The sequence below is a fragment of the Ilyonectria robusta genome (assembly GCF_021365365.1).
Source record: "Ilyonectria robusta strain PMI_751 chromosome Unknown BGZ61scaffold_43, whole genome shotgun sequence".
NCBI classification, from domain to species: domain Eukaryota; kingdom Fungi; phylum Ascomycota; class Sordariomycetes; order Hypocreales; family Nectriaceae; genus Ilyonectria; species Ilyonectria robusta.
In genome coordinates, this window is record NW_025764477.1 from 201,848 (window position 1) to 224,050 (window position 22,203).

The 22,203-nt window shown below is 49.2% G+C and overlaps 8 protein-coding genes across 8 annotated transcripts; 3 read left to right on the plus strand and 5 right to left on the minus strand.

Annotated features, from left to right (window-relative positions):
• Positions 1–699: 699 nt before the first annotated feature.
• On the plus strand, positions 700–1,446 carry BGZ61DRAFT_371034 (uncharacterized protein; the record flags this gene model as incomplete). Its single annotated transcript, XM_046242061.1, has 1 exon — positions 700–1,446. One exon carries the CDS (start codon positions 700–702, stop codon positions 1,444–1,446), a length of 747 nt encoding a protein of 248 aa, XP_046095444.1.
• Positions 1,447–2,683: 1,237 nt separating this feature from the next.
• On the minus strand, positions 2,684–5,627 carry BGZ61DRAFT_594148 (uncharacterized protein; the record flags this gene model as incomplete). The annotated part of the gene is made up of 4 exons (XM_046256827.1): positions 2,684–3,850; positions 3,910–4,308; positions 4,369–5,531; positions 5,603–5,627. The coding sequence occupies 4 exons, from the start codon at positions 5,625–5,627 to the stop codon at positions 2,792–2,794; spliced, it is 2,646 nt and encodes an 881-aa protein (XP_046095445.1). The 3' UTR covers positions 2,684–2,791.
• A 6,595-nt stretch (positions 5,628–12,222) lies between these two features.
• BGZ61DRAFT_465708 (uncharacterized protein) lies at positions 12,223–13,273 on the minus strand. Its single transcript, XM_046247609.1, has one exon. The coding sequence runs from the start codon at positions 13,089–13,091 to the stop codon at positions 12,870–12,872; it is 222 nt and encodes a 73-aa protein (XP_046095446.1). The 5' UTR covers positions 13,092–13,273; the 3' UTR covers positions 12,223–12,869.
• A 70-nt stretch (positions 13,274–13,343) lies between these two features.
• On the minus strand, positions 13,344–14,102 carry BGZ61DRAFT_465709 (uncharacterized protein). The gene is made up of 2 exons (XM_046247610.1): positions 13,837–14,102; positions 13,344–13,790 (listed from the first exon to the last, which is right to left on the minus strand). The coding sequence occupies exons 1-2, from the start codon at positions 13,992–13,994 to the stop codon at positions 13,382–13,384; spliced, it is 567 nt and encodes a 188-aa protein (XP_046095447.1). The 5' UTR covers positions 13,995–14,102; the 3' UTR covers positions 13,344–13,381.
• Positions 14,103–14,246: 144 nt separating this feature from the next.
• Positions 14,247–16,068, plus strand: BGZ61DRAFT_465711 (uncharacterized protein). Its single transcript, XM_046247611.1, has 4 exons — positions 14,247–14,663; positions 14,719–15,012; positions 15,072–15,202; positions 15,252–16,068. Exons 1-4 carry the CDS (start codon positions 14,405–14,407, stop codon positions 15,828–15,830), a joined length of 1,263 nt encoding a protein of 420 aa, XP_046095448.1. The 5' UTR covers positions 14,247–14,404; the 3' UTR covers positions 15,831–16,068.
• A 703-nt stretch (positions 16,069–16,771) lies between these two features.
• On the minus strand, positions 16,772–17,711 carry BGZ61DRAFT_567484 (BTB/POZ protein; the record flags this gene model as incomplete). Its single annotated transcript, XM_046255968.1, has 2 exons — positions 16,772–17,443; positions 17,496–17,711. The coding sequence occupies 2 exons, from the start codon at positions 17,709–17,711 to the stop codon at positions 16,772–16,774; spliced, it is 888 nt and encodes a 295-aa protein (XP_046095449.1).
• A 1,733-nt stretch (positions 17,712–19,444) lies between these two features.
• BGZ61DRAFT_174056 (uncharacterized protein) lies at positions 19,445–19,882 on the plus strand. The gene has a single exon (XM_046237615.1). The coding sequence runs from the start codon at positions 19,492–19,494 to the stop codon at positions 19,726–19,728; it is 237 nt and encodes a 78-aa protein (XP_046095450.1). The 5' UTR covers positions 19,445–19,491; the 3' UTR covers positions 19,729–19,882.
• A 249-nt stretch (positions 19,883–20,131) lies between these two features.
• BGZ61DRAFT_465714 (uncharacterized protein) lies at positions 20,132–20,972 on the minus strand (the record flags this gene model as incomplete). The annotated part of the gene is made up of 2 exons (XM_046247612.1): positions 20,132–20,723; positions 20,847–20,972. Coding segments are annotated over 2 exons (681 nt in total), but the record flags the coding sequence as incomplete, so codon positions are not given.
• Positions 20,973–22,203: the final 1,231 nt, after the last annotated feature.

Consider the following 22,203-nt stretch of genomic DNA (forward strand, 5'->3'; position numbering starts at 1 on the left):
CAAGGGACAGTTGAGGGCAGCCGGTCTCCTGGAAGTCAACCACGGTGACTTTGAACCTAGCTGCCCTAGATGACAGATTTGCAGTCCCTCATCTTGTCATCCTGGATGGTACGTATTTCGATTCAAGGGCTCAAATTGATATATTTAAAGACCTTCTTTTCGCACCTTAATTAGTTAGAAATCAAGAGCTTTTATCCCACATCCTGAGACTTCGATGCAACAGTAACTTTGATTTATGGCTGCGCAAAGTGCATGAGAGCTAAGGCCTGATCATAGCACGGAGCTTTACAGCCTTGTGATTGAGGCCTTTAGAACCAGGGCTCCTAATAACCTCCTCATAGAGAAGCATACAGAGGCCTCCGGGGATAACTCCAAGGGTGGACCTTATGCAGGGGTCGACTTTTCGTGGACCTAACCAAGTTTAGCGTACACGGGGACTTGTTTGCCTCATGACCTAGAGAGCATTATGCGGAAGTTCTACTGTACAATAACAATATCAACTGTAGTAGAGTTGATTTTCGGGCCCCACTTTGCAAGGGGTAGAGTTGATTTTCTGTCAGCCAATCATCATAGCTATAACGCGTATTACGTAAGGATCGCGACACGGTGAACCGCGTAGAGAGGCTCCGAGGCACCATTTACTTACACAAAGAACGGAACGTCTTGTACCCAAGAGAAATTTGTTATTTTTCCTTCATTATGAAGCCTTTTGTTTATCTTGAAAGATACCGAGTCGTGATATGCAAGAAGTGTGGCTTCGCATGCGTATCCAATGAGGTGCCTACTCATCTACGGATAAGACATCGATATATGACAACAACAAATCGGAATAAAGCAGCCAAAGACATCCAGAGCATTCCAGGCATTATAAAAAGTCAGTCTGAACTAGCTGACTTCCAATTCCCACCTCCTACCGCCAACCCGATCCCCTTCCTCTCTCCACCACAGCCAGATGGACTCAATTGTCGAAAATATCCATATATTGCCCGGCAGGTCCAGAAAATTCAGGCCCACTGTCGTGATTGCCAAGACTGGCATAACACTCAGGGTAGAGGAAGACCCAAAACAAGAGGCATAGAGTCCCCACCTGATCTTCCATGGAGAGAAGGTGTCCTCTGTCAGCGTTTCTTTCCCTCAAGAGCAGCCAGTAGGTGGTTTGAGGTGGGCCGGAAGATGGCGGGATGTAAATCAACGGGGAGGCCGACTGGCCCAACTTCTGCCGGTCAGTCAACGCATCCTGCTAGTCTGACCCTTGAAACGCGAGAGCATCTCCAAGGTGTGCTAGATCGTGAATTGAAGTATATGGAGGCAGAAAATCAGCCCCGCGTATACAGCAAGGCTCTAGGCGATGATTCGTTTGCAGCCACGAGTCTATGGCTAGAACAAGCTAACACTAAGATCAGACCAAATTCACATCATTTTATGGAGGTCTGGGACGCATTTTAGGAAGTTTAGGATGCCGCTTTTGGATGCCATTTTGGAAACGCTGCCAAGGTACGGACCCACCCTTCTGCCTGTAAGGCGCCTGCACTAACTGCCACAAAATCCAACCAGCTCCACTATGCTGTTTATTTTAATTGACGAAGCGCCAGACCGGGCCGGTCCATAAAAGCCTATTAACTCATAGGAAAACGCACCTATTTCTTGTCACTATGATTTGCCAAAGGTGATGCTCTTTCACTCTCGTAGAGAAGTATGGGGGTTGTCAAGAAAGCGAGCAAGGCCGCCAAGCCACGGGTCGTCAAGTCCGCCGATCATTACCGCAAGGATCTAGGTGAACTTGCGGAGATGTACATCGTGAGAGAGCATGCTCCGACCAGCAAGGTCAATATCCATTCGATAAAGGGAAGATGGGAACGGTATGTTTATCATGTTCTCTTTGTTATGGGAACTGACCAAAGCCAGTCACTGCGAACTTCTAGACGTTAATTGCAAGACCTACCTCAGGGCACTTGAGTATTGCCACTGGATGAGTACGACCTCACAATGCCTGTCTGGCCAATGCCCGCTCGCGTTCTAGCAAGGGGTAACCAGAATCTCGGGTCGGTGGGCAACAGCCGAGCATCTCATCTCGCGCCCGTCTGCCCCAGGTCATCCTCCCCCCCCTCCACTTAAAGTTTAGCGCCTCTTGTCCCACCGCGTCTCATCATATCGCTCGAATCCCGAGCTCGCTCCATGCCACCACCGCTCGATTCCTCGTTTGCTCGTTGAGAATTTTTTGTAGGAGCGCAAAAGATGCGTTTTAAGCCGCCTCGTAACGCCCCACGACCCGCGCCGCAATGTGCTGCTCCTCCCTTGGGTGTAATAAACAATCCTATTATTAATATGTACGACGGTGCGGCAATAACTTATATAACTATAGCAAACTTTTTGTAGGAAACAGCTAGTTACACTGAAGTCCATAACTACAACCAACCGAACCGCAATCGATGCCTTGCCGATTTGCGATTGCCTTGTGAGACTTACTCGGATCTAGCCTCTTCTATAACTCGACTAGCTCTAATATACAGTCGTCGAGCGAGTCGAGCAGTTTTCGAGAAGGATATAAAGTACTATTAAGATATAGTGCAGTAGAGAAACAATAATTAGCTCGTTAGAAAGAATATACTTATTGTGTCAAGCATGCCACGCTTCTAAGTTCCCAGATTACCTTCGCTAAGAAAATAAGACGTAATATAAATATACATCGACCCCTACGACCCTCCAATAGAAAAGAGATTAAAAAGCATATAGAATGGAGGACTGGTGGGCCGGTGGGCCAATACACCAGCCGACAGTTCAGTTGTGGCACCTAAACAAGACCTTCCCCCAAGAACCGGAATAGCAAGACCCGTCCCGAGCTACAGCCGAGAGCGACAGTCGATGTCGCGATCGCTGACGTCGCTGGACGATACTCTGACGGGAGCCAGAGCAGGTTCCGACCTTGATACGTGATCCATACGCCATCGTCAGTGATGCCATAGCCTTGACGTTGGCATGGGTGATACAGAGGACCAGATGTGGATAGTGTAGCGGGCGGCGAGAGCGAGGGCACGCTCAGGTCGAAAGTGCCAACATCTATAAGAAGACGAGCGCCGGTCTCGTCGAAACGGATCGTATCAAGGTGCCTGCCTACATCAAGCGTCGCCTGACAGCGGCCGGTTGCGGCATCCCAGACCTTGACGGTATTGTCGCCTGACGCCGATGCGAGGCGCTGGCCATCGGGCGAGAAGGCCACCGACTGAACCCAATTGCTATGCCCCTCGAGCGTCGCCTGGCAGTGGCCCGTCGTGGCATCCCAGACCTTGACGGTCTTGTCGCCTGACGCCGATGCGAGGCGCTGGCTATCGGGCGAGAAGGCCACCGACTGAACCCAATTGCTATGGCCCTCGAGCGTTGCCTGGCAGTGGCCCGTCGCGGCATCCCAGACCTTAACAGTGTTGTCGTATGACACTGATGCGAGGCGCTCACCATCGGGCGAGAAGGCTACTGATTTAACCGGACGGCCATGGCTCTCGAGCGTCGCCTGGCAGTGGCCCGTCGCGGCATCCCAGATCTTAACGGTCTTGTCAGATGACGCCGATGCGAGGCGTTGGCCACCAGGCGAGAAGGCCACCGACTTAACCATAGAACCATGGCCCTCGAGCGTTGCCAGACATGCATCCCAATCCTCTGCTATAGCCGGTTTAGTGATAATCCAATTTGGCTCTTCCCCTTTGAACAGTTTTCTCGTTATGTTCTGCCTAGGACTAAATATAAGCGCCGACACATATGCCTGAAGAGGCGCATTCCCTATCGCCCATCCGTATGATAGGATAAACCGGCGTGCATCTCGAACAAGGTCTAATAGATAGGACTTTTCGGACCGTTCCTAGTAGAGACATTAATTAGCACGTCTGTTACATTCAGTAGTAAAGCCAATCCGCCTACTAGCAATGTCTTAAGCTTCGTCATCGCAACCACTCCTCCCGGTATGCCTCGAAGAAGACTAAGCGCCTCGAGCCAGTATAGGTACTTTTTGCAGAGAAACTGATGAACTGTGCCTTCATCGTGGAGGTCGTCGATAGACGTCGAAGTCTTGTGCGAGAGGGCATCGCTTAGGTGGTCAACCCAGTAGATGCATGAGTACCGTGCCGGGGCTAACGGGTCTGGTTTAGGAGGGCGGATGTCGTCGATAGAGGTACCGGGATGGTGTAAGTCGTACACATCACGCCGCAATGCTTCAGACATAATCTGTATCGATTTCAAGAATATAGTATGATGTGCGGCTGCGAATCCATGCTGGAAAATTGCAGTCGACACTTCCTTCGTCAGGAAATCTTTGACGGACTGGTGAATGAGATAGATATGCTTATCCCGGATCGTGAGAAATGAGGCACACATACCTACCACAGATTGAAGGTCACTGGGGACATTTCCGGGCAAACCGGATAGCACACCCAGTTCACACAAGTGGAGGGGGCGGTAAGCGACAGTTGCCATCGAAATAACAAGGCGGCAGAACTCGCTCTCTTGCGACCCCAATTGCTGAATATCATTCATCATTCGGCGGTAGAGTGGCACCAGGCCGGCCGGCATTTGCTTGAGAACGCTCAAGACATCCCAGCTCCGAACGTTCTGAAGTTCCTGTGCGACGAGAGCCACCCAGAGGAAGGTTCCATCGGCTCTGTGTCGCATCTCATCCCGAACTTGGTCGCGTAATGACTTGTCGCCCTTCAGCGAGACGAGCTCGGAGACTTTATGGACGATGTACGTATTGATGGCCTGAGCGACATGGCGTGCATTCAGCTCAAGACTGAGTCTTGTCCGAGGGTCATCAAGACACAGCTGCTGCTCGATGTCGTGTCTGTTGCGGCTCGATACGATCCATTTGATATGAGCAGACGTAGATGCGCTCTGGACTATAAAGTCTAGGAGCTGTGGCAAACCTGTCTCGCATTCATCTAGAGCGTCGATAACCAGGTAGCAACCCTTCGCAGGGCGATCGCGGAGCATACTGGCCAGAGCCTGGGACAAGGTATAGAACGCATTTGTATCCTCGAAGAGTCGTCTACCTGCATGGTCGTATATATCCTGGATGTGCGAGATGAGGGATGGTCGTTGACATAGCAAAAGGTATATCAGGCCTCGCAGCACAGCTGCGGCGTGGTTAAGTCGCGAATCAGTGCCTTGACAGAAGAAAAATAACATGGGATGTGAGTGTGTTGACGAGACCGACAATTTCTTGAATCGGCGCGATATCTTCATCGTAACGTCACCCAATAGACCTCCCTTGCTCGCGTTGGGTATTTCCGCACGTGACTGCGATAGCTCGTTGATAATACCGCAGAGCAACATCGTCTTGCCCTTGCCGGCGTCGCCTTTGATCCAGAGCAACCGGCTCTCTCTGTCGTCTCGCCATCGCCGAAAGTCCTCGTGATCCAGGACCCACTTATACGAGTCCTTGAGAAGACCGCCCTTTGTCTGCTCGATGCGCGTCTTGTCGTCGCGGGGGTCGGTCAATCGTAGGTCGGCAAGGCATCGATCGCGGTTCGGCTCGTTGTAGTTGTGGACTTCAATGTGGTTTCCCACATGAACTCTGCCATGGCCGTCGGCCCTGAGGTCCCCAAGGAGTTCATTGTACAGTCGTCACGGTTTGCTGCTGCCATTCTGGCATTGTCGATGGTTAGGGAGGTTCGCAGCCCGAACCAGCTGGGAGTCCTCCACCCACAACAAGCCGGGGCGCTCCCGAAGAGGTCTGCGACAGACTAGAGATGCGTTTTTGACGTCATAAACCCCAAGTTACCAATTGACGTCATAAACCCCAACTGACGGGTAATTTACCGTCATAAACCTCCTTCCTAATTGGGTTTAGTGACTATCCCAAAAGGGGTTGGGGTGGGGGACGACCATGAGTTGTTGTAACCCCTGAGGAGGAGGCTTCATCACCCCCCGATGTTGCTGTTGAGATTTCTTCACCGACAACAACTATTTATGGTCATTACTGAGTCAATATGACCAATCGGGGAGGTCGTCCTAAACTTCATGGCATTGACGAATATTTCCGGCCGGCTTCGGAAGAGGGCTTTACGCTGAACCGTGTAGTCTGCAAGCTCTGCTCAAAGACTATGGCGAAGCACACCTCCAAACAACTTCGACACCTTCACACGCAATGCACCGCATATCGACAGCTTCATGAAGTCATTCCCAGCCGACAACCGCTCATCAACACTAAGTTGGATAGTGTTAGCAAAGCATCTAAGGATGCATTGGACCGTCAAGCCGCCGTCGCAGTCTTTACCTCCGGCAAACCCTATTCCCTCTATGAAGAGCCTGAGACACTGAAACTATTCCAAATGCTAAATTCGGCATATAAACCTCCAGATTGCAATCGAGTTGCCTCATTCCTCGACCCTGTCTACCTGGACTATCAGCAACGTGTCAAGGCTCTTCTGGACGAGGCCCCGCATCTCAACGTCATATTCGATGCCTCAGATGATATCTCAAGCAACCGAATTATCAATATATCTATTGAAATTCCTAGTTCGGTTGCATTTTACTGGACGACAATCGATACTAAAGATCATGATCACACGGCATTGACGACCTTGAGCCTTATCAAGCCATCTCTTCTTGAAATATTCGGACACGATTTCTCGCGGCTGAATGCTATCTGTATAGATACATGTAGCACGATGAGAAAGCTTCATCGAGAAATGAAAGCGCTGCCAGAGTTCAGCCACTGCCTTTATATCTTGTGCGATTCTCACGGACTTCAATTGCTTATCAAAGATATTGTGGAGTCGAAGCGGTGGATGCCAATCTTTGGGAAGATTACTTTTCTCATTGCCTTCTTTAAGAAAGCCAAATTGCAGTTGTCAAGGCTTCGCATTCATCAGCAGGAATGCTACGGGCAGCGCAAGGCGTTCATTACTGCTGCAATCACACGCTGGGGAACACAACTTGCTGCTGTTAAATCTGTGTTTGCCAACAAAGACGCCCTTCGAGCTTTCGCACGCGATCCAGTTATTCTCAACGGAATGAAGCCGGTAATTGTCAAAGAGGAGGAACAGGTGACACAGTCAAGTCTACCTCAGGTGATATCATATATCAACGATCTCGAATTTTGGGCCAATCTGGAAATGTTATTCAAAGTTCTTCAGCCGATTGGCCATGCCCAAGCCAACTCAGAACGCGACCGCGCGGGTCTTGGGGAGGTCATTCCACGTTGGCTATCCATTCAGGCTTCATGGGACGCATTGGAAGAGGCTGGTCAGGACCCACTAATAAACTACTGTGAGGGAAGGATCATGTGACTTTCATACTTTATGAATAGTCTCACTTTATGAATATTGTGTAAATAGCTTTAAGTCAGAGCTTTCCTTAGGAATCTCTTTCTCTCCTTGTAAACAATCATTTTGCCCAAGTCGCACTCGACCTCGTTCGTGCTCTTGTCCCGTCACACTACTCCTCTACTCCTATCTCCGCCTACCCCCAAATAGCTGTACAGACATGGTAGGAGTGGAGGTTGTTATGCATTATACCAGCTACAAGGTTAACGGGATACCATGGGTCACGCTTCTCTCTTCCACATGCCAAACCTTGATCTTGTAATTAACAAGACGCAGACATTAGCTGAAACTGACATCCAATGACTTTAGCTTACCACCCTCCTGCAGATCGCTTATGGTCGTACATCGAGAGCTTCATTCTAGCTTTGCAAAACTTGAGAGCTTTCTCATGAACCGAATTCCTTCTCTCTTCCATATGCCAAACCTTGATCTTGTAATTAATAAGACGCAGACATTAGCTGAAACTGACATCCAATGACTTTAGCTTACCACCCTCTTGCAGAGCGCTTATGTTCGTACAGTGATAGCTCCATTCCAGCTTTACAAAAATTGAGAGCTCTCTCACAAACCAAAATTCCTTCTCTTGTCAGTTCGCCAATGATCCAACTTGCCCCCAATTTAAGGCAGGCAGCCCTTCACAATTACAGCGCCCTCTATGGCAGCAGTACATAGCTGGCTTGAGACCTAAGCGATAAATCTCGGGCGGAGAGTTAGGATGGAGGATCGACGTAAAATTCCTCAAGCCATAAGCGAAGGTGCCGCGAAAGCAGGCGCCACCGTCCAGGGCGATTAGGCGAGTGCCGTTGCTCGGTGTTTATATGTGTCGCCAGCTTCTTTGTCATCACTGTCCAACAACCAACCAAACTGTAGGTAGCAGTGGTGGCCTTGTCCGCAGCACCATAATGGGTAGCCAGTCAGCATAGTTGCGAAGTAAGCTACGTACCGCAGCCTGATAGCCTTGTGGCGAGACGTGCAAGGAGTCCGTTTGCCGGGGAATTACTAGAACGGGATGAGTAAGTAGCAGCAGAAGTGGTTCAACAGAACGAAACGCTGACGCAGTCTATTACGCCCGAGGCAAAGCCAGAGGGCACCTGTTGCTATGATACGATCCTGTTTCCTGTGTTCCTGACATGATCTCCCGAACTCGTATAAGGTAAATCCTCGCTCATTCCATTTATTCTCTCTACCACGTCTCATGGTGTTATTAGCAAGTTCTAACCCACTCGCAATGCAAGAAGGCTGTGCGGAAAGAAAGGAAGAGAGTTTGTTCAAACGAAGGCTATTTTTGAAACGTCTGTAGCATAGCACAATATCACGCGAGGAGCTCGCTCCAGCCATGTAATCACTACCACCAAATGATCTAGGCGATCCCGCAGCACCTACGCTCAGACGCTAATCGTCCGCCTGTGATGCGCCGGATGCGCCGGCTGACGGACTGCTTGAGTTGTTGACGCGATGCCGTAATGTCGCATTCGGGCACCAGCTCTAAAAGTTATTATACAGCTGCAGAGCCTGTCGTGAGTAACAGAGAGAAACCGGAGACGGGGCCGATTGGTGATAAACGTATGCCACGATTGATCCCGCCCTTCGGCGCAAACCGTTTAGCCCATGCGTTCTCAGGTTGTGTAACGGCAAACCTTATTTTCACCAAGGCGACAACATGTGAAAGGAAAGCTGGGCTTACTCCCATTGCCGTTGGGTATCTCGATGATTCTGTTGCAATCATATGAATAAGCGTGTGCAGGTATCTGTTGCTTCAGCGGAGTCCCGTGTCTTGCTTCTCTGCACCCTCCTCACCCCTAAGTCCCAACCTACTTCTGCTGCTCTCCCCCGAGAACAACGTTTGCCCTGACCACAGTGATCGGAATGGTCTGGTCTGGTCTGGTCTGGACCCCTAGACCAGACCAGACGGCGAGCCATACATGCACCGCCCCGTACACGCACCGCTGGTCTATTAGTCAGCAACAGCACTATAAATCCCCTCCCTAAGTGCCCTAAATGCCCTGTAACAACAATGGACTTTCCACATCAACAAGTTTATGCCTCACGAGAAGATCTTCACTTAGATCTTATGATTTATGCAGCAATTGGTGGCTATAAATTTATTATTCGCCGCTCACGTTCATTTTGGCAAGGCTCTGAGCGACCTACTGTTTTATATGCTTGCAATCGCTGGCGTCAAGGCTGCCAATTTTCAATTCTAGCAAAGGAAGACTCTTACGAATTGTGGCATCTCAAACATCGCACTGAAACCCGATTTTCTCACCACAACCACGGGCCCCAGCAGCCCCGAGAGCCCCCCCGCCAGCAGCCTCAAGATGTCGGAGAGCTAGCGTGGCACTTGGATGACTTGATTGTGTGTGTATTGTCTGTGTGTATCTGGGAGGTCTCCCGGCCGTGACTGCGAATGTGTTGCAATCACCACTAAAAGTGGGGGCCTGAGGTATCTGCACCAATAGGCAGTCTCAACCCTGGAGGTCACCACGTGACCGCCCGATCAGGTGCTTTGTACATGATCCAATCTAACACAAGAGCCCCAGCAGCCCCAGCAGCCCCAAGAGCCCGAGCTGCAGGAGCCGCTAGAAAAGAAATTACCTACCTGTAGTAAATGTCATATAGAAGGCCATAGAAGGGGTGCAAAATGCTGTATTTTGCGTGGTCAAGATAGCCCATAAATACAGGGCCCTTAGGGCACTTAGGGAGGGGATTTATAGTGCTGTTGCTGACTAATAGACCAGCGCGTGTACGGGGCGGTGCATGTATGGCTCGCCCTCAGTAGCGGCCAGCTTCCGTAAGGCTAGAGGCCCTTGGCCGGCCGGTTTCTGTGCACTGTGTCTGAGCGTACACGTGACCTTTCAGGTGGAACCCTGACAGGGGTGCGCTTACGGTCCTGGGACCGCTTGCGTTTAAGGACTTTGGACGATGACAAAAAGTGGACGAAAAAGCTGGCTTACAGAATCATGAGTGGGCCTGCTTTACGGAATCGGTCGGTAGGAGCATCTTGTTCCTGCATAAGGCCGAGGGCCGTTACGGATGGACGGATTTTATTTCGCCCGGAGGGAAGTCCCTAGGGCCTTGACACAATCTAGTTCACATTTCAGAACATTTGGTACCTGACACCCCAAGCCCCACGGATCGTCGTCTCATCGCTTGCTGCTCAACCTCGTCGCTGCTTGTTCCATGACAGGCCTGCTTGAAGGCCAAATTCTGCAAGTGTTCAGCATCCTATCTTCAGCAGCTGAAGCACGGTCTGCCAAAATCGAGGCTGCTTTTGTTAGTATAGTCGCACGCTAGAGGTTAGTTTGCCGATGCCATTGATCCGCATCGAGCCTGTTTGTCGCGATAGCAAATTTGATTGCCGCACGCATGGCCTGCATGTTTGGTTTCCACTTTTCGTCGTCCGACGCAGCTTTTCCTCCCAAGAAGAATGAAAAATTCCCAATCTTTGTTCGTGAGCATTTAAACTGCGCGGTGGGCGATAGGGGGGACTGTTGCAAAACTCCCTGTCAGTCCCTTTTGCGTCTAGGCGCCCCGCCCCGTGGTGATCCGAGTACTTCGGGTCGTCATGGAAAATGTACTGCGGACCAGCAGCGAGCCCGCGCGTTGATCTTCTCTGAGAGTCCGCCTCTACAGTGGCACATTAGGCACGGTCCGCCAACGGTCGGAAACCCAAAACCGCAAAGTTTCTAGAAAATCGAATATAGGGCTGCAGCCACTATAGCCCACTATAATCTGCATTTTTTATAGCGGACTATAGTGACTGCACCTCGCCCACTATAACCCACTATAATATAGCAAGCCCTAGCAGCTGCAGCCCTCACTTTCGCACTGAGCTACAGCAGACGCAGCCCTGCCTCTTGCACAGGGCTACATTGGCTGCAGCCTTCTTTAATACAGCGGGCTATAGTAGCTACAGCCCTACATCTAGTAGGAGGCTCGCTGGTGTAGATATAGCTTGCTATAAAGCTAGGAGCTGGAGCCACTGTAGCCTGCTGAAAAAATTGCGGGTTATAGTGGCTAGAGCCCTGTATCTTATAGCGGGCTATAGGGGCTGCAGCCCTATATTCAAAGGCGATGAAAATTTCCGATTTTGGGTTTCCGACCGTTGGCGGACCGTGCCTAATGTGCCACCGTACGCCTCCGCCTGCAGCAGCAATGTTTTAAAAGAGGCCAGCAGTCTACGGAGGTTGACGCTTGAATTAATGTTAGCTTCGACCCACTGGTCAAGGGTGTGATTTTTGGTAGCATTTTCAGCGCAAGACACAACCAGTACAGCGCTTCAGAAGAAAATAATACTCAATAAATAGCCAGGAAAATCATAATAAATGATAAAAATATACGAAAAGTACAAAATATACTACAAAAATACTTGTATTATATTAATCACTTTAAAGCTCTGAAAACTATTGTGCTGTATTTTACATCTAGTGAACAATCTGATATATAGGGTAGATTTTCTCTCTGGCCATGTAGAGATATGCCCATGGTGACCAACTTGACCCCCCTGTCTGTATGGGTCGAAGCTAACAATAATTCAAGAGTCAACCTCCGTAGACAAAAGTCTAGCGACTAAACAATTTTATATACCTCAGTTTACACTAAAGTCTTGGTGCTAGCAATGTACCTGATCATATGGTGTAGAGTAATAATTGGCGGGGTAATATATGTAGTACATGATTTTGTTAGTGCATAAGCCTATTTTCGAGGTATATCGTCGAGTCGCTAGACTTTTGTCTGGTCGCTCGCCCCCCCGTGAGGGACGAACGGGGGGTTGAGCTGTAATGAAATGACGAGACCCCCCTAGTAGCCCATTTCGACACTAGCGTCCCCTCATCCGTGGCCCCAGACGTGCGCCGCTGAACGCTTCGTTTGACGCGAACGCGTTTGCGCGATAAGCGTGCGCGCCGTTGCAAGCTCCGCCCCAGGCTCTCTCCTTCAAGCGGGCCTTGGTAGCATGATTCCTTGACCCAGATCAAGCTTGCTTGGGCTTGTCTCACCGAGACCTTGATCCTCGACATCCCGCCAGCCGTACTTGCGCGAGGTAGAACACCATGATTCGTCCGCCACGTGCTCCTCTGGATTTTCTTGGCCACCGAATCGACTCTCGACCCCTTTCCGATGCGAAATTCCGACCCTGCTATCGCCCACCCTGGCTTCTATGAGCCTCCCCTCGGAGGTACTAGCCTCCGGTTACATTCAACCTCTCCAAGACCAGATTTCCTCTATACAGACTGCACCCACCGTCAACGAACCCGAATCCACGCCCGCCGATAAAGCTCGCAACCACACATGAGGAGCCGTTCATTATTGATACAGCAAGGCCCGGCACTGGGCTAAACCAACGCCTTTTCTAGGACCTATTTTTCCTGTTTTCTTGCAGCGTTCGTGGCAATTTACTCTACGGCACCACCAGAGGGTATTGCCAGTGTCGTAGCGGCGTATGCTGCTGTACGGGTGGTATTTGTAGGGGCGAATCAGTAAAGACTTGTTTGACCAGAGCCAGTCGGCGATCTCAGCGCCGTTTCCACAGTGGAGAAGATTGACAACTTCCGCAAGGCCCTACTCGCCATGATGGCGCGGCCACAGGACGGGCCCCAAGAGTTGTTGGCCCACCGCACTCCGCTGGCCATCTGGGCAACCACAAATATGATTAGTTGGGCGCGTTTGACGGAGTGAACAACTTAGTGGCTGGGCCAGTAGCAGGGGAATGATTACTAGGAGTTCTGCGCTTGACCGCAAGGTCCTGGGGAAATGGTCGGGAGCCATTTGTGACGGAGTCATGAAAATGGGAATTGTTTTGCATATTGATACAGCGGCATGGCGTTGGATGAAGAATGTGGCTTAGAGCCAGGAGGGAATTGTGGTCTGTGATACCCTTGCTTAAACAATGTAGACCGAAAAATGGCTGCTTTGATTCAAATGCCGTTTCCTATCTCTTCTGGTGTTCACATCGAGGAATTAACTCATCACATCAAGCATTCAGGGCCGCCAAATCCAAAGAGGGTCCTGTTCGTCGGGACTCATAAGTTAGGTCATGGATGTATTTCAATTTAGTTCCCGATCTCATAACCCTAATACACTGGATTCGGTCCCAGTGGATTCATACAGAGGATTGCCGCACCTTCTGAGTGGCTAGAGGCTTTGCGGGTATTGCCTGATAGTCCCAGGTATTCTCTCTCTTGGGGGCTGTTTTGGGGTTGGGGGCGAGTTCTCCATGGCATCAGGGGCTTGGGTGCGAAGAGTCCAGGTGGGTCGTTACCCTGTTTGGTAGCGACCGGGGGCGACAAGGGTGACAAGAGAGAATTGGAATCTGTCTGGCCGCCACCAGCCGTGTCCTCTTCCAGATCCAGAAACTTCCTGGCACGGGCTTGCAGCTGAAAGATGCCGCCTCCAGGCTTCAGCACCCTGCCCCCCTGGCTCGATGGCGGATGGCTGAGAGATTGGGGGCGAAACCAACTGATTGCGGACATTGACTGGTGACTGGAGGGGAATCAGCTGAATCCAACCCAGGGTCGACGCCACTCACCGGTCTTGGCTGGGGACCCTCGAGTCCTCCGACAGAGTCGACCAGCTCCTCTCGCCGGCGCCAGGGATCCCAGGAATCATCCCAAGTCTTTCCCTGTAGCAGCTCCCGTCTTCAATCCTGTAGCGCAATGGGCCTGCGATGGGGCATTGGGGGGCCATGGCAAATACCCTCTCTCACAGACCAGAGACCTCAACAGTAAAATAGTCCCAGCTGCCTATGTGACTTTCCATACATGTTCACCTTACGGGCCCCGACTTAGGTTTTCCACATCTTCTTAAAAACTGTCCGATAAGGTCACCAGTCAAAGAGATTTCCTGTCAGATCTAAGCCTTAATTGGATTAGTATATTTTACTTATGAACTAGTCCTCTTTCAGCTGTCTCCTTTCAGCACACGTTACTTCCACACGTGATATGCGTTTTTAGTCTTGCCCCTGATTTTGCTACAGATCGCGATGTGTCAGTCACAGATAAGTTTGGCTCCTTTCAAGCGTGGTATTGATCCGTGATACAAGGACCCATATATCGTGCTATCTCTGACTTTCTTCCTATCCAGTTGCCAAATCAACAATGAGCCCTCGAAAGCGCAGGATTTCCGTCGTGGAGGACCCTGTGGAATATCCCTTCTTCATTACCTTCAGAGAAAAAGAGCGACGCAACAACAACAAGAGGAAGCGCGACAGCCAAGAGGAGGAGAGTATGGTGCAGATCCAGAATTCTCCCTTCTTGCCTACCGGCGCGTTCAAGACGCACGATACCATGGACGTATCTTACACCGTGGAGCCTGGAAAGATATGGCCGAGCATGACGCGGTACAACAGCTTCATCCGTGAGTCTCAGGCGGCGTCTCCGAAGAAGAGGGGCTCACTGACACGGCTTGGCAGTGAATGGGGTCAAGTATTACAATGAAGACTTTATCTTCGTCGCTAACAAGTCGACTATTGAGCGACAACAAGTAGCGGCGAGTCTAGGCAAAGATGAGCCTACCAAGCAGTCGGCCGACGATTGGGTGGCCCGTATCTTAGAGATCCGGGCTGCGGATGAGTACCACGTTTATGCGCGCGTGTACTGGATGTACTGGCCTGAAGAGCTGCCACATGGAACGCTCGATGGGAAGAAGATGGTCCAGGGACGTCAGCTATACCACGGTCAGAAAGAGTTGATCGCATCGAATCATAGTGAGTCCTCCCCATTGGCTGTGTGCTGGAAAGCGCCAGATCTGACAGCCGACAAACAGTGGACATCATTAATGTTGTCAGCGTTACCATGCCGGCTACTGTCGTTCAATGGATCGAGTTAGATGACGATAAGATCCAGGACGCGTTGTACTGGCGGCAGGCGTTTGACTTTTGCAACTCGCAGCTTTCAGTTAGTGATCTGATGTTTCTTACGTTCCATTAAGTCTGACCGTCTTTAGTCCGTTGATATATTGTGCAAATGCGAAACCCCAGCAAACCCCGATAGGATGATAGTAGGATGCACCAGCACGGCTTGTGGGAAATGGATATATAAAGAATGCCTTAATTATGACGTGCTTATGAGGGTGTACGGCCAACTAGGCACCGGCAAGTCACACCAAACCAAGGCGACGATTATTAAGGAAAAGCAGAGTGACTATAAGGCAGCGTGCCCGCTCAACCCAAAAAATGGGGAGGAGAAAGAGACACAGTCGGTAATTGACGCCAGATACGGCGAGGCCTATAATAACAGCCTTGTCAAAAAAGTTGAGGGAGGGATCTCACGACCGTCGGAGGCACCAACCCCAGGTCCTATAACTTCAAATACCGATGCGCAAGCAAAGCCGACTGCAAAAAAGAGCCGCAAGAGGAAGGGCGCTGACTGCAAGCTATACGAAGGGCTCTTTAAGGCGACTCTAAATTTAAGCGATTGTCCTACCACGTGGGAAATTCAGGATCTGCGGGAAAACGTCTTGGGCGGTGATGAGACATGGTCCGAGCAGGTTTATTGTTTATTCTGCGGCGTTACTATTAACTGAACTATTCACGCATCGCGACTAGGTCCACAAGCGCTTCCTTGGGCCAGATCTATCCATATCCACGAACGAGAATTCCAGCCCCAACCCCACCCGAGGGGGTTGGTCGGTTAATAGGGTAGTTGACTTAATGGTTTTGTCACCTGCAATTCTGCCGCAGATGTGAAATTTTAACAGTCTCTTTCGGTAAGAAAGTCCATCTCTCGCACACCTGAGATGTAGCAGTCTAAATACATGAGCCCAATGGCGATCGTCTGGTCGCCTCGTCGCTTGCTTGCCTGCCGCAAGGCCAAGATCGGCGAAGGGGGTCAGATATCCTTATCCTTGCAGGACCTCATCGCGTCCCACCGTGCTACAACCTGCTGCCAGCAGTACCACAACCCCGACGTAGCAAGAGTCACGGAAATGGCAAAGGCCCAATACACCCGGATTTTGCTCAACATGGTCCAGCCTACATCGGCATCGCAAGAGAAGAACGTGCGCCCACGAGGCCAAGCTTGGCATTCGCTCCAACTTGAATGCAAGCTTCGGGTGCCAAGGACCAGGCCTGACTACAGCCCAAGTGGAACCCGCTGACGAAAGCTTGATTGAGTTTATTATATGCCGTCTGATCTTTTTTTCCTGGACCTGCCCCTATTTCTCGTCGTCATTGAAGTTTTGTTGGCATTTCCAAGGTAATCACTTTTTCAACGAAACTGTTGCTATCGTGAACCGTCACCAGTCGGCGGACGTCCATGTTGAAGAATGGCATCTCCTCAAAGGCTAGAGAAGCTACTGAGCGGCGGCATTGGCGAACCTAGTGACCAGAGACTTAAGTCAGACAACAAATTTATCAATTTCTGTCCCTGCCTACAGTACTAAATCAACACTATGCACTGGTGAGCCCGTAATAATTAAGCGAACTGAGGCGCTAGCAATGGTGAGAACACAAACTCTTGTGGCATTCATCTCCTATCACAGTCTCTAGGTGAAGGCGAAACGTGTTTAGCTATGCCATTTTTCTGTTGAATTATTGGCTCGTTGTAATACAGGAAACGCCTAACGTCGGAAATTCTAACGTGGCATTTTGTGCTCGCACCGCCTTTGCCGCACCGTTTGCATCGACATTGAAGAGGTTCAACCGGTACTGGGTTGGCTCTGCCACAATCACTACAATAACCCATCAGCGGGTATTGTATAAAAGAATATAAAAGGTCTTTGATGAACTCGGGAGTATCAGCGGTTGCCTCATCGAACCATTCTTTGGCATCTGATGAGGTCAGAAACTCGGGAAGCCTCTCTCTAGCAAAAGCTAGAGCGGGATCGCAAAGTCCTCTCGAATAGGTTGGTGTAGAGTTGTAAACTTCAGATATTGAAAGAAGAAAGTTGACAACGTCCGGGTTTTTCTTCAAGTTTTCCGAGTATTTCTTTGCTGACAGGACTCTTAATTCTTCCATGTTGTACTTGTCTGCCAAAGCAAACATTGTTGCATGAATCGACAGAATGGGAATCGCGTCTTCGCTTGTGTTGTCTTCCTCAGATTCTCCAGTATAGTCACCGGTGTAGAAGAAGTCCACCATCCGTCGTACCATTGGCAGGGAATGAGAGTCTAGGCTATACGTTCGGGTAGATGCCTCCTAGAACAATGCTTCAGTTACAAGGACAACGCCACAGAGAAGCATATGCTACCTTGAATTTCCCAATGCATGCCGCGTGAAACACCGGGGATTGACTGCAAACGATCACCCTATGAACCGGTATAGTATGCCCATCACAAGTGAATTCAAAGTCAGCAAACACGCCATTCTCCCGCAATCTATTAAGCGAGTTAGACTTTATCGTGTTCAGGAGACCAGAAGTATGGATGTACTTCGCAATTTTGTCCATAGTCCTTGTAGAAATCATTGCTGTATGGCTTGAGGTTATAGTCTGATCAACAGAAACGAATTCTGATCCTTCGCGAAGGTCAGACCGCCGATTTGGTGATCTGGGCTAGCACTTGCTCCGGTGACGGTCTATTAGTATTATGGTCGTCATTTCGTACTTGATATAGCGCTGCAGCTTCTGACGTCATCGAGAGGAGTGGGATTCGATGATGTATGAGACTTGGACGCGCGATGGGCGGCTGATTGTCTATTGGATATTCCGAAGATAAACTCCTTTCCAGGAGGCCGTTCAAAGTCAAAAGAGTTTCACACCGTAGCATGACATCACTTTTATGTAATAACCCCAGACTTGGCTCGCAGAACCATTACAATGAATCGATAAGACTACGGTACTTTGATCACTTGATCCGGGATACCCTACCCTGGAATCATTTTCGTAGTAAAGCTTAGTTGTAGCTGCTCCAGAAGATCGCGCAAAGCAGGATGTAGCGCAAGCAGACAGAAAGGAAACGGGGGTTTGTTGGATAAATGGCATGTCGCGTGAGAAAGTTGTCGAAAAAATTGGGCTTCTTGGAATGCTCTTGTTGCCTGCTCCAGTGGGCGGAACTCTCTGCCCCAATCAAATGCGGCAGTCAAGCGCCAGGAGTGCCTTACCAGCTATGGTGATGGACTACATGGGGACGCGAAAGTAAATTGATGCCGCCAGGTCGACTGGTGCTTCGGACGTACCAACGGTACTTTGAAATTGCGTATGGACCAGTTCAAGCCCCACCACCAATACACCTCCATCTAGCTTCTATCGACGCGTTCGTGTGTCCCGCGCGTTTCTCCATGGCTACACAAAAGCAATTCTCGACTAGGTACCTTCGTGTTGCGGGGTTGGTGCCAACGCAGATTATGGGCAGAAGTACCGCTGCGGATGGTACATAGCCCTCACAAGCGTTGTGCCTTCGAATTATGCGGATATGTTGCTCATCCATGCCCGGAGGTGTGGACCGTTTCCCCTGCTCCCTCCTCTCCGTGTTGTATTCGCCCCTGTAACCTAACATCCGGCTTCCCAAGCCAGCCGAATCGCCACCGTTTACTTCATGCTGCAGGGCTGCTCACACTGTGTCCTTTGGCACTACCGGCAACCAGGCAATCCCACCGCCTATGTTACGGCCTGGTTGCACTGAACAGGGATGGCTTATATATGCAGTTGCTGTGCCCAGTAATCACTACAATAGTGATTATTGACCAATCTTTTGCCCTATGGTACAGCGGTTAAGGCACAGCTGTGACAGCCCACGACACTTTTGAGCTTCATTTTCGTTTTTGAACCGGAATAAAATGATAGTTTGTCGGTTTTAAAAGAAAATTATAGTTGTAACAGATCAATTACGATTTAATCTATCGATTGATGTAATTTTTGTTGCGAGAACCGGTGTGATGGAATTTTATCGCATTTAAATGTCCAATTGTTATGGCATTTGTGATTTCAGTTTCACGCGACAAAGCTTCACCTGACGACATTTTTCTCCACTGATATATATATAGAGAGTCCGAGACAGGTAACTAGTGGGAATACGGGAACAGCTTAGCAGGCGAGCTGGCATAATTGTGCTGGCAGGCACGGCCCGAACCTGATTCCGTTGCCGAGCTCTAAGAAGACGTCCCAGCTGAACCTTGTGCCCCGTATAATATCCTTGCAGATCTTGGAGAAGTCGAGATCGAATCGTTCGAGACTCATGGTGTCGACGAAGCCAATGCGACGAGGGATCAGGTTCGGACATATCCGCATCTCAGTCGCATGGCCATCGATGTACTATCTGTCCCCTGGTTCTGCCGACTCCGAGTCTACATTTAGTGGAGGAAGACGTACTTTATCATGGAATCGCGAAAGGATGTCATGTGTTAATCTGGAGAAGGTTGAATGCATCGGCAACTGGCTGCGTGAAGGACTCATTATACCATCATCACGTGGTGGTAGAGGGCTTGTTGTGGACGGTAAAATAAACGGTAGTATTCGGGTTGATTCGGACGATAATCTAGATTAGAACTGAACAAAATATTTACCTTTAAGCTTAGATGTCTGTTGTTATCATCGCTGCTAAAGCTGCTAGCGTGATATCATCTCTGCTATCCTGCTAAGCCGATATCATATCAGGATAATTTATCATATCGGATATGATATCAGGATAGGCAAGTCTGGTTGGTTTTAGCTCGTTTACACCCAGGCCACCACACACTGGAAGGTAGTTGGGCGCATGCTACTAATAGCCACGAAGTGTTGTGTCTGTGTGACGAGTCGGGCACTTATACTAGAGGTGAGTCTAGGGTAAGTGGGTAGCGTATTATGATCGAATGAACCAGGACGTAGATGTTGAGCAATGTAGGTTACTGGTCTAATAATGTGCAAGAGGTAGTCTTATGTAACCAAGTCTGTTGATAGCTAAGCTAGGGAGCTGCTCATTGTAAATGTGCACTTTCCAGGTGACTATTTATTATCTCCTAAAATTTCCTTGTTAAGAACTTTAAGAGCATCTAATGCAAACTTGGAAAAGTTTACAAAATGCGCCTTCTCCACCTCCTCAGCAAATTTATCTTTACCAGATCCTTCGCTATTAATGCCAAACCGAACTCCAAACTCGCCCACAAAATTATCGTAGGTAGTATTTGGCTTGGTCCTATATATTCCACATATTACCTGCTTCAGGCCTTCATATGTAAATCCATTGCGCGGAAATAGTTTTGTCACCGCCCGATATTCTTCTCTTGAAATCAGGTTTGGTCCGAGGCCAAGGTCAAGATTAGGACCCAAGAAATCGGCTGTAACGCCTAAGTTTATAAGAGCTACTTCAGCTGCGGCGTGCTGTGTAATAGACGGTGTCGTGTGGAATGCAATTGCATCCCAAGCTCGCTGGATTCTTACTAGGTCCCATACTTCTGTAGTCTCATTATCATAATACTCCGATCCGGTATGATCCTTTAGGAATCCTTTGGCGATATTTATACCATCGACTTCAAAGCGTTTGTCTTGGGCTAGGAGCTCCTTAGCCGCGGCCCATCCCATGTCGTGGAGCATACAGCTGATGAAGACAAGACTCAGGTCTGTATTTGCAAATTGTGGGAGTTTTTAGGCTATGATCAAAGCCCAATAGGCCGAGCGAGCTACATGATTGTAGATCATTACGTTGCAGTGCTTCTTGACAAAAGAGGAGGTATTGGCAGCTAGAGCGGCGGATGGTACGATAAGACCTAACTCCAGTATGTCTAGAAGTATCAAGTCTCCGCGTTGACTGTCTATAGTAGGCGATAGTAATGAAAAAGAATTTAAGATGGAAGCCGCAAGATGGAAGGTTAAAGAGTTAAGTGGTTGGATATTATTCACTCTGTTAGATGAGATGGCATGCTACCGTTATATAGAGAACGCTGAAGGTGCTCATTACTCGGTCCAGGTATTTCTCAACTGTGCTGTCATTAGCTTCTCCACATTTCTGTACTGACTATTTTTTTTTTTTTTTTTCATTTCTCTCGTTTATATAATTGTCCGAGGCTTACAAACCATTCTATTCCCTCCTCCCTAGTGGGATGCGAGGAACCCAGTGGGATGCGAGGAATGACTTGGGGTATATCCGTCGACGCCCGGGTATTACAATTAGCTTGCCGGGTAAACGGCTATCAGGCTCATCCTCGGATTATTGGTTATTGGCGAATGAGGATGGTCAACAGCACATCGCTGCCAAATATATCCGAGAGGTATCGGATCTTGTATGGATGCGGGGGACAAGTTCCCCCGCTGCGGGGCCACGAAGAGGAAGGCTTATCTTTTGCCTTTTAGGGGACAGGATCCACTAACTTTGTCGAGAAAAGTATGTTTTGCCGTCGAGCCGATCAGGGCATTATAATGGTAAGATTTCTAGGATTCCGTTCTTCCGTTTGTTGACCAAAAGTTATTATATAATAGGGGAACAAACGGCCCAAATAATATGCCGATTGACCGTCCCTATTCGGATCTGACGGGAAGTGTCACTTTAATTCCACTTGCTATAGCTGGAAAATGCGATGACAATAAGCCGTCAAGTTATATCGCCACAAATGTGAGAAATGGAATTATGAAAAGAAATGGACTGAAATTCTAGTCCAACAGGTTATGCGAGTGTGAAATAACTCTTCCTTTTTTCCACATTAAATTACCTTCTAGTTGTCTTATTTTCCTCTCATGTTGGTGAGGAGCTTGAACTAAGCGTCTTTATATCCGACCACCTTCGGAATTTAAGTCCATGTGGAAGGAATTTTTGCCCCGCTGATCTGCGGTTGATGATTACTGAACAAGATGAAAATAATCATTTTCGGTTGAACGGCTGACGAAGTGGGATGCTTATAGCATTGTGAATTGAGCGTGCCGCTGGTGCTTTACAAATCAACAATTATATGTTATATAAGTTAGATTTCTGTCCCAATCCGTACTCGAGGTTCTGCCCAAAGCAATCCAGCATCGTTCTTCCACCTCTTTGAAGATATTGTCTAAC